This window comes from Spermophilus citellus (genome assembly GCF_964194105.1).
Source record: "Spermophilus citellus genome assembly, chromosome: 17".
Lineage (NCBI taxonomy): Eukaryota > Metazoa > Chordata > Mammalia > Rodentia > Sciuridae > Spermophilus > Spermophilus citellus.
In genome coordinates, this window is record NC_138199.1 from 53,715,056 (window position 1) to 53,726,733 (window position 11,678).

Below are 11,678 nucleotides of genomic sequence, written 5' to 3' on the forward strand. Positions count from 1 at the left end.
AACTAACTTCATAAGAATGGTGAATAACTTTTAAAGCTTCATTTTTCTCATCTATTAATGCAGTTTTTTTTAGATTCAATGAATTAATACACGTGATTCATCTAGTAAAAATCAGGTAATTTTGGCTAATCCCAAAATTATTTTTATCTGAGTAAGAGAAGGCAAATATAAAAGACAGCCAATTAAAAGTTAGTAAGCCATATTAGCAAGCCACTTCCAAACATTCCTTTAATTGTAACTTTTTTAAAATTAAAATAACCATCTTATCTTTATTTTTACTATTTTTTTTTAGTGGAAGAAATATACCAAAGCCTCTAACATAAATAAAGAACACATGTGGCCAGGGAAATAAAGTTTATTAAGAAACCCACCAGTAGTTTCCTTTGCCTCTTTGAAAATACTCAATACAGGAAATAAGATCCAGGAAGCAACATGACAAAGAAAACATAGTTTTAAGTCTTAAAGAATTCAATAACATTTTGATAACAGAAGACATTCACATGCTCAAATGAACCAAATGGTTATCTGGCAAAATAACCATAATTAATTTTCTTGGCTTTCTTTCCATTAATGTCAAAGTAAGGCTTCCATATCTGGGCCATCTGGTCTACCTTAACATCTGCTAAACTACCAAGGCAAGTGAAAACTGGCTGGGCAGCATCTGAGGGCTTCCTTCAGTATCAGACACTGAGCAAAGTGGCCATCGATCAGCAGCATCTTGGGATGCAGGGGTCACAGCTGGGCTGAGTGTAGGTGGTGAGGTTGATGGTCTCCAGGTCTGGGGTGGGATAGGAGGAGTTGAGCAGGAAGCAGGTGGGCACACAGGGCTGAGGGATGTGGCAGGGTGGGGGGCAGTTGTCACAGCAGGTTGGCTCCAGTTGCCAGATGGTGTGGGGGCAGGTGCTGGGCAGGCAGACTCCACAGCGGCAGGACTTGTCTGAGGAGCAGATGGTGGTGGCAGGGCCCGTGGGGACGCTGCAGCAGCGGGCAATACAACAGGACATGATGTTGGGGGTCAGGTGTGCCTTGGGTCTCTTAGGAAGGTGAGGTTTCTGAGGTTCAAATGTCTCCTCTCACTTTGAGGCTCTTATATACCTCCCCAGAAGGCGTGGGTCCAATGGGAAGGCTGTGTATCCTTAATTTTGTTTGGGTCACTCTTTTCCACTTAGATTCTGTAATCTGTTTGGTATTTTCTTGTCTATTAAGGGCTCCTGCCCTTATTAAATTAATCATGTTTTTGACTCATTGACTTGTCATTTTTGTCACAAGATTATCACATTTTATCTTCACAGGGTTCTGGTATGCTAAACCTTGCATGGATCGTGGGTAATCAGTGCACCTAAGAATTCAGCTACAGTTTTAGGAGTTGAAGTCTTCTTGTTTTTTTCTGCCTTAGGTTCATATAGTATGCATTACGTGATGTGCTTTCTAATTACTAATTTTAGAATAAGCAATTCAAATAATCGATTGGGCCATTTTAAACTCAATAAAGTCAGTAAGAATATGGCTACGTATAGACGAATGTTTCATCTGACTGTATGCATCTCAAACATAGTTGCTTTATTTACTGATGCTATAATTCAGGTTCTAGTGAGAAAGCATGAAGACAGAATGAAATAGGGTTAAATTCACTTTCATTATTTTAAATACATCTATACTGAGTTTCCAAAGATTGTGTTACTGTTTTTATTTTATTTTTTAAAATAGTGTCTCTGTTTTCAAAGTTACACCAGTCTTGAAGTGAGTCAGAGTATAAAATCATTGGAAGGAAAGATCCAGCCAGTTGCTATCCTCTGTGAAAAGTACTTTTCATTAAAAGAAAACTATGTTGATTTTCATTGATTTTTACATTAGTGAGATACATACAGGGAATGAAAGAAGAAGCCACACATTTTACAGAGTGGCAGTGGGTTTAGAAGGGGATCTGACCCCATGCAGTTGAGAACTATGGTATTGCTAGAAATCATTTTGTCAAACAGGACTGACTTCCTGTTCAGCCTGTTTATTTCTTGGATCTTCAACGAGATTGTAAATTCCTTAAGGAATTCCTTATACAACATTCTTCAGTTCAATTGGCCTTGATTTGCCTTCCTAGTGGTTGGCAGGTGAGGTAGTTGGAATGAATAATCTCCAGTGTGTGATATTCTATGAATTCAACATCCTCCCACATCTCCTTGTGATCAGCCCAAAACCCATTCAGTTAGTGAAATCTAAATGACATAATTTTTTGGATAGCAAATGTTTATCGAATAAACACAAAGTAGAGATTCTTTGGTGAGTTGTTTCTGAGAGGCTCTTACCAAAACCAGTATATGATCAGTTTAAAAGAGAAGATGACCAAAAATATATCTGTGGAAAATACTAAATGTCATTGGGAAGTGAGTGTCATCCATTACTTGTAAGAGCCTGTCCATGTTAATTAAGTTGGTTTAGGTTTTGCTTAAATATTGACATTTATCCCAAGTCACATCATATAGAAATGAAGGCGAGTCTCTTAGGTACTTTGTACCTACTTCTTCGACCTCCCTCAGATTGTTTCTTTGGCTTAAAATGTCCTTCTCTGATCCTGTTTCTCAAATCCTACTCATTCCTCAAGCTTCAGCTCACGTATCTCTTTCATGAAAATCTCTTTCATGAAATCCTTCCAGATGGTCTCATTCTTTTCTCTGTTCTCACACACGGTGCTGCCCATCTTTTCACTTAGATCTATTTCATTCTGCTCTGAACCATAGTCTCACTTACATTTGCCTTACTCCACTGCAAGATCCTTGAAAGTGGGAATGGTATCTTAATCTTGCTTGTCTCTTTCAAGTACCTGAGCCCATCCTTGGATCACAGTAGGCATTTGATGAATATTCATTGAATTGGATTATATTACAGATTAGAATGTGAGTATGTTGATGTCCATGTTGATGAACTTCTCTGCCTTTTAAAGGACACATGTGAGTTTATTTAGATAGGCAGGAGAAAAATAAAAATTTAAAGTCGGCGATGACCTTGGAATTTAAAACACATATCTTGTCACCCACGTGGTTTTCCTCAGATATCAACATATCCCTGTACAATTTCCTTTTTGGCTATGAGATTTATGTTGATGTCATCACAAAGTGTAATTCTGCTGGGTATATTTATGGCTTCATGATGCATGTGTCAAGAGTCGTTGGGTAATTATAGCATTAAACACTAAGACAGTGCATGTTTTGGCAAGTAGTGGTGTTTATTTAGTTTTAAAGTAAGGACAATCAGGATAGCATTTTTCCCCCATTTCCTTGAGATCATTGTTCAAAATTGTGATACAATACTTCTTCAAAACCAAAGGCACAAGATCAGATCATCTTCCATAGTGCTTAGTTAAAGGATATTTGCTTAAACAGCCTTTATGATTATTGAAGTTCCTTAGGGCAATATAGGCAAATTCATTCTTCTTTTCTTTCTTTTTATACTGGGGATTGAGTCCAGTGATGTTTTACCACTGAGCTACATTCCCAGTTCTTTTTATTTTTTAATTTAGAGACAGGGTCTTAATGACTTGCTTAGACCTCACTAAATTGCTGAGGTTGGACTCCAACTTATGAAACTCTAGCCTCGGCCTCCCCAGTCTCTGGGAATACAGGTGTGCACCATTATGCTCAGCTGGGCAAGCCCTTGGAAACATTTTTGGCTAGCAGCAAGAAGGTTCACACTCACAAGATTGGACGTAGGTGATGACAGAGATCCCATTCAAATTTGGGGTAGGGTGGCACTTGTTGAGCAGCCAACTTGATGGTACGTAGGCATCAGGCATGCAGCAGGGCAGGGGGCAGGTGTCACAGCAGGTGGGCTGAAGGAGGCTGATCTTGTGTGGGCAGGTGCTGGGCAGGCAGATCTCAGATGGACAGCAAATGTCAGAGGAGCAGATGGTGGTGGCTGGGCTAGTGGGGACATTGCAGCATCCTTGGAGACAGGAATCCGAGCAAGACATGGTGACAGTGGATCAGGTTGGTATTTCGTTGCCAAGGAAGGAAGATTTTTCTTCTATGAAGTTGTCTCTTGTGGGTCTTTTATATCCACCTATTTCAGGGACGTGGCTTCTATCTATCTGAATGTTTCCTTATTGTTGTTTGCATAAGCCTACACAAATAACTCACTAGGTTACGTATCTGCCATGGGACGAATTCTCCTTCAGATTTGTTTGGTTGTATTGCTGCATTCAAACTCGCTTCCTGTTGCCATTTCAAAATGGTGTCAGTACGGTTCTCCATGAACTCGTTGACACGTTTACACATCCATATCTGCCCTGGCTTACCTCTGTTCTACCAAACAGAATTTTTTCTTACAGGTGATCATTGTAGAGTATGAAGAATCTAGAGTGATATTTCTGAGATAAGGAATGACCCTTCTCAGATTGTGTATCCTTGGTACTTGTGGGAAGTCAAAACCTGTGGTGTTTTTTTCTACCAGGTTCATGTGTTTTCACAAATTTGAGGGAATAAATGAATATTGAAGATACATCAACATATGATCCAAACATCATTTAATTAAGTACTTGGTAGGGGAATGGAGGGAGTTTTGGAGCTAGGTTTGAATTCTGATTATGAGTTGTAAGACCAAGATCAAGTTCTTTAATCTCTATGGGATTCAGTTTTTTTAAAAATATATTTTTTTAGTTATACATGGGCACAATATCTTTATTTTGTTTATTTTTATGTGGTGCTGAGGATCGAACCCAGGGCATCACACGTGAGAGGTGAGTGCTCTACCACTGAGCCACAACCCCAGCCCCTGGGATTCAGTGTTCTCAAATACCAACTTTGGGAAAAATAATAATTACAGATTATAGTTTTATTGCCAGGGTTAAATAAATATTAAATGAGATTTACTTATGTAAATCATTTTGTGTGGCCTGAACAAGTGATTCAATATATGGCAGGTTCTTCTGTGGCTACTATAAGAATTCCCATAGTAGAAGATAGTATGAAAGAGGATTGAGGTCATCAAAGAAACCTTAATGGAAGATTTGGATTAAGTTATTTTTGATCATAAATACTTAGAAAAGAGGTAAGTAAGTGCATTATAGGCAAGAAAAGCAATAACATCTTCTATGATGCTATCCCACCCCGCTACTCTCAGCCCCTGCCCCAGACACAATTGGCTACTCCTACCGTTGTGACTCTGGTGAACCCCATCTCCACCCATAGCACTTTGTACATACGTTGATTATCTTTGCTAGATTGCAATCCCCTGTAAAACAGGGACATTATCTAATTCATCTTGGTATCTCCAGTGCTAGCATAGTGCCTTGATTATGGGGTGGAATCTGGAAACTGGAATACATAGAATTAATATTTAAGGAAGGCAGTCAAATACTTACAGCCAGCATTTACTACATGATTTTTGGATCAAGTTTACTCAGGGAAACATGCAAGCAAGATAAACTCATACATTTCAACAGAGAGAATTTTAATATAGGGAATTTGTTAGCTAGGTATTGGAGATCTGAAATAGCAAAAAAGGAAAACTGGGGTAACACAGAAAGCAGCAACCCGCTTGAGGGTTGGACAACGAAGAGAAGAGGTTAGGGTTATTTGAACCCAGAAGCTTGGAAGTGGGCCTGCAGAGCTGGGCTCTGGCTTCTGGGTACTGCCTGGTGTTGCTCTTGCCTCTGAAGCTCATAGGGAGGCCCCGGAGGGCTGGGCTTTGGACCTTTGCAGGGAAACATCGCTATTTTGTGGATGTTGGTGTTTCTCTGAGGTGCAATGACACTGGTTTTCAGAGTTCCAAAAGAAGCTGGAGACTAGAACCTTTGCTGCTGTCAGATAAATGATGGCGTGCTGGGGCAACAAGACTCTTCTTCCTTCCTTGGGACTTGTAGGCTCCTTCTAGCGCCCTCTATAGGTAGAACCTTGTAGAAAATCAGACAAAGGAGTCCTCACCCCAACATCACAGAGTATAAAAAGGTAGACTTAGAGAGTTTGATTATTAGCACACATTGTCCTAAGGGCTGCACACGTTTTAATTAATTTAACTTGCCCTACAGATTTATGAGGCACGATTTGTTTTTAATCTTATTTGACAGTTGGCCACATAAATGATAGAGGTACGATCTAAAGCAAGACAGACTTGCAGAGAACATGCTCTTGACTATTGTATCGAAGGCATTATTATGACTAGAGTGTAAGCTACGTGTTTCTTTAAGATCAGTAGCAAGTAAGATTGGGTGATAATGATTGTCCCACGTTATTCACGGTCTTAACAACCACCCTGAAGAGCTGAGCCTTGATTCAGTAAAAACAAAATTCTTGGATTGCTATCACGTTTTGAGCAATTCCATTTAACCAATATTTATCGGGCCAGAACCTTGGTATGGCAAAGGTACAGATTGAGCAGAGGGAAGGGCATAGAATATTTAACTCAAGGTCAACTGGGAGACTAGGGTCTAGATTATTCTAGAATGAAAAGAAAGTCCTGGATGCCAAGAACAATTTGAAGGAAAAGTGAAATGCCTAGGTTTTCTATTCCATTGTCAAGAATAAACAATTATTAACTTGAAGGGTAGTTTGTTCTACCTTGGTCTAGGTTTTATTGATGCTCATTGAGAAAACTGAAAATGTGTTTGGGTGGCCAGATGTTTTGCCTTTCAATTCAAGGTCAATGAGCCAGCCAGTGCTCCTGTCTGACATCAATAGTCAGTATTTAAAGTCTAGCTTTAAAATGATTTAAATATGATTTATTCTCACTTTGGAAACACAAAGAGTTTTTCTTACACTCCTTGACTACGCTCATCTTGTCTTACACTATAATTACTCAGAGCAAGCCAAGTTACTGTGTACAACCAAATACACAATTTGGAGGGACAGCAGAGAATGTGCCATGTGGCATATGAATAGAGAGCCTTGAATTCTCCTGAATAAAGAGTCACATGTGATTAAATTTCTCTTTGATATGTTGATGTCTGTAGAGGAGGTAGTAGACACAGAAGGAATTTCAGGTTCAGGCCATTCTAAGTTTAGAATTCTTTCTCTGTCACTTAGAATGTATGTAACTTTTGGAAGGAATAGTCTTTCTTTAATTTTTTTTTTTTTTTTAGTTGTCGATGGATCTTTATTTTATTTATATGTGGTGCTGAGAATCAAACCCAGTGCTTCACACATGCTAGGCCAACACTGCACTCCTGAGCCACAACCCTAGCCCAGGAATAGTCTTTCTCAACCTCAGTTTTTTTCACTTATAAGATGGGGAGAATAATGGTAGTTGTGTGATTTTTGTTAAGGACAGCTGAGATTCTGCATGTAAGGCATTATGGGGCATCCAGTGGAGATGTCAGTTTTTGCTACTGAAAGCACTAAAAGTGTCAAGGTGGAATGGGGTTGGTTAGAGCCAAGGGGTACTTGTTATTTAGAGTGCTTCCGGGTGATCTGGAACCCAGTATGTTAACACAGAAAATGATTTCTGAGATGATGTGATCAGCCGGTCCATTTTACTGATTTAAGACCTGAGACCCAGAGAGCTTAAATGACTTGCTCAGGATCACAGAGGCAGCCCACGGCAGAACTAGAACTAAGACACACATCTCTTGGGTTCAGGTTTTTCTTTAAAAAAAATTTTTTTTTTAACTAGCTAAGGGCTCTTGCCTGCAAAATGTTCATAGAGGTAGTAGTAATAGCACACTTGGAGGAGTTATTCCTCACAAGCTTGACATGGTAAGAGTGGCTACCTTACATCGATCCTAAATTCCACAGTGATACTTATAAATGTATTTATGAACAAAATGAAGGAGTTAATATATTTTTATTTAAGAAATACATTTGGGAAAATACATATTTCAAAAATGAAAAAAGATGGCTTTTGGAGACAAAGCTGGGAACCACTGTGTGCAATGATGGTGAGAGTCTGACGTGCGCTCTCGCCATTAATCTCAGTCAATGCTGTGGAGGTGGTGGTTTCTACTCTTTGCTCATTTGAGCTGCCCAATAATCCTGAGAAATAAGCAGGACAGAGAATAATAATAAGAAAACGGAGGCTCTGGGAAACCAGGAACAGAGAGTAAACTACTGTAATAATGAGGCCATCAAGACTCAGAGAAAACAGCTGCCCCAAAGTCCTAGGGTAAATTCAAGAAAACATACAACTAGATTACACTCTGAGTCCTTCCTGAGAAGACCTCACTGAATTTGGATTTTTTTTGGGGGGGGGGCAACTAAAAGTTTTGTATCATATAAATTTGATTCTAAGAGGAACAGTATGTTTTTGCTTTCAGAATTAGGAGACTGGTATAAACAGAATACTGCACTGTGGTCTGATATTTTAAATATATTTCGATGACAGGATTGGTAAATGTCACTTGGACTGGTAAACTTGTAAGCAGAGTTATGACAAATGCAAGTCATTTGAGGGCATAAGGGAAGCCAAGGGCAGCAGAGCCCCACCAGGTCTAGCCAGCAGAGTTATCACAGGAGTGTGATTTATGGTTTTAATCCACTTGTCCAAAAATCAGTTAATCATGTTCATTCAGAACTGATTTTTCTGGAAGACAGCATATATTAAGAAAAGGATATATATATGTGTGTCTTCAAATTGTTTTGTATTTTTATCTCAGAATTTTATGAGGACTCTTGACTAAGGGAGTGAAAATTATTTCTGCATGCCAGCACAATGATCAACATGTTTAGTTAATTAAGGAAGAAAGAAAATCAATGGAAGAATCAATGGAAGCTAGACTTATCAAATACTTTAAAAATATTATATTAATCTCTAGATTCTAGCATAGTGCCAGGCACAGTGGATGTCTTTTTTTTTAATATTTATTTATTTTTTTAGTTTTCGGCAGACACAACATCTTTGTATGTGGTGCTGAGGATCTTTGTATGTGGTGCTGAGGATCTTTGTATGTGGTGCTGAGGATCGAACCTGGAATGCATGCATGCCAGGTGAGTGCGAGGCGAGCGTGCTACCGCTTGAGCCACATCCCCAGCCCGCAGTGGATATCTTCAAAAATATCTATTAAATGAAAAGAGCCTCTAGAAGGACCTTCTGAATTTTTCACTTTTCAGCCCATTCAAAAAGAACCAGTATCTCATTTTTTTTTTCAATAAATTCCACCATTAAAGCTCACATTTCTCTGGGGTGAATCCTGGGTAGTATAATAACCCGCTCTTCAGGTAGAGATAGGCATTCCACTTTCCCTGAGAGGAAACAAAGAAATAGACACTCACAAGGCGATATTTGCTAAGCCAGAATGAAGTTTATTAGTGAAGAGTCAAAAATGGTCATTTCTCAAAGAGCAGTGAAATCGCCTAAAAGAAGGAGGTGTCCCACTAAACCAGAGAAGCCAGGTGGTAAGAAGTCGGGCAAATCCTTAAGACTCGGCCCTGGCAGTTGGGATTGATTTAGCTCTGATGTAGGCAGGAGCAAGTGCTGAAGGCCAGCTGCTGTGGATGCCGCTGAGCAGCCATGTCACTGCACCTGTGGAAGACTTGGCTTCTTAGCAGGGCTCACAGGGGTTTTCACAGCCACGCTGAACGTGGGTCATCAGGTTGATCCCGCTCAGGCCGGGAGTTGGGTGGGAAGAGTTGAGCAGCCAGCAGGTTGGCACATAGGTATCAGGCTGACAGCAGGGTGGAGGACAATTGTCGCAGCAGACGGGCCGAAGGAGGTGGAGCTCGTGGGGGCAGGTGCTGGGCAGGCAGACTCCACAGCGGCAGGATTTGTCTGAGGAGCAGATGGTGGTGGCAGGGCCGGTGGGGACACTGCAGCAGCGGGCAATACAGCAGGACATGGTGTTGGGAGTTGGGTTTTTGTTGGGTTGAGAGAAGTGTCTTGGTGTCTCAGTGCCCCTCTCCTCTGCCCTGGCTCTTATATACCCACCTTCATGGGCGTTAGCCTATTATCCAAATTTTTTCCCCATGCTTCAGTTTATAGCTGTCTCCATAAAAATCCACCTAATTACTTAAGTGTTTATTACCTAAGACAAACTCCTCACCCCATAAAAGGGATTTAGGTTGTTTTGTTGTCAAATTAGGACTCTTCACATTGGACAGGTGTCACTGCTCGGGAGCTTCATTTCAGTCTTCAAAGGCTCTGGGTCATTATCTCCTAATCACTGCACATTGCTAATAATGGCGTGGTATGCCAGGTATCTGCAAATCTTCACTGTGAGTTTTTTTTTCTTCTTTCTTTTCTTTTTTTGGGTGGTGGGGGAGGTCTCCTTTTCAGATGGAGAGGGAAGTAGGTTTTTTGATTGCTATTCTATTCACAACCAAAGATTCTATGTAATAGTTTAAGCTTCTGACTGAAAAAAGTGATGATTCTTTTTTTTTTTTTTGTTTTTTCTTTGCAACTCTAAGAAGATGAAATAAGACGAATGGATGGAATCTATAGAGAAACAGATTTTGGTTCTACAAAAGGAGACACTCCTGCCAGCTGCAACAGGTCATCTCCTCTCTATCCCCTTTATACATGTTTTAGTGATAACTTGTCAGGGACACATGGATAGGTGTGAACACCTCATGGGTGATAGTGTCCAGTGCCCTTTAAACCTCCATTCAACCACGTATGAATTAAGATTATTTATGATCAGAAGACTAATTGTATTGGGACATTTAGAGGTGAAATAGTGCAGTATTGGCCAGAGTGAGTTCCATGAACTCTATTCCAAGGGACATGAAAGGGTTGTTTTAACTTCTTGGGAAATACTGAGTTTTTCATTGATGGGTCTCTCAAAGCCTTTACTATGCAAACATTCTCTGTGACTTTTCAATAAATAGACGGAGCATGTGTCTTCCCCTAAACTTACTTGGTCACGGACTCCTTGTCACTTGTTTATTTTCATAGATTAGCTTCATATTTCAAGTGTTCTCTAGAGCACCTTGGGGGTATTTGGTGATATCTTAGAGGCTCTTCTGTCCAGGAGAAAAGAGACATTTCCAAATTACATCTGATCTACTAAAACCTTAATAATAATTTTTAAAAAAATAAATAAAGTCATAGCTTAGTATGATGTATTTGAATCCCTTTAGACTAGGGAAACTATTAAACCAGTAAAACCTTTATAACTATTTACTTGGAAAAGCTTAAAAGTATGTCTATATTGATTTATCTTTGGATAAAAAGGCTCAAACTCTAAGGGCAGAGAAATAATACAACATAGAGGAACCAGAGGCCAAAAGACATGTAAATGGTTGAGATTGTGGTTCAAAAAATGGTTATCATGCAACTGATTTCATTTAGGATTCTGAGTTTCAGAATAATTTTTGCAGTTTTGGTATCCTATGCTGGAATTGACTATCTCTTTGTCCAATCAAATGCTCATTGATTGAACATCTCTTGGAAGTCAGGGATTATGCAAAAAGAAGAAACAAGAATCTGCCCTCAAGGCGTCATCAAGAAGACAGCAAATGACCACCTAGGATTGTATGTATATCCAGGTTTTCTCCATTATGATGTGAAAGTTTAGAGGTAGGAGCCACTGACTACCTGAAAACTTTAGGGAACCAAAGGGAACATATTTTGGGTGGAGTGTCTTGATCATCAGGTAGAAAGGAGCAGGAAGGGGATTTTGTAAGTGAAATAGTTGGAGAAATAAAAGGCCATAGGATGGATGTTTGCTCATGGGGTGGTAAAAAGTATCGATTGCTCGAAGCACCAATTCTGGATCTGAGTGAAGGGAGCCTTTGGAATGATGTGAAATGAAGTTGGAAAAG

The 11,678-nt window shown here is 39.7% G+C and overlaps 2 protein-coding genes across 2 annotated transcripts; both read right to left on the reverse strand.

The window, feature by feature from the left end:
* Positions 1-707: 707 nt before the first annotated feature.
* On the reverse strand, positions 708-1,004 carry LOC308636585 (keratin-associated protein 3-2; the record flags this gene model as incomplete). The annotated part of the gene is made up of 1 exon (XM_081272149.1): positions 708-1,004. One exon carries the CDS (start codon positions 1,002-1,004, stop codon positions 708-710), a length of 297 nt encoding a protein of 98 aa, XP_081128275.1.
* Positions 1,005-9,460: 8,456 nt separating this feature from the next.
* Positions 9,461-9,754, reverse strand: KRTAP3-1 (keratin associated protein 3-1; the record flags this gene model as incomplete). The annotated part of the gene is made up of 1 exon (XM_081272150.1): positions 9,461-9,754. One exon carries the CDS (start codon positions 9,752-9,754, stop codon positions 9,461-9,463), a length of 294 nt encoding a protein of 97 aa, XP_081128276.1.
* Between the last annotated feature and the right edge of the window lie 1,924 nt (positions 9,755-11,678).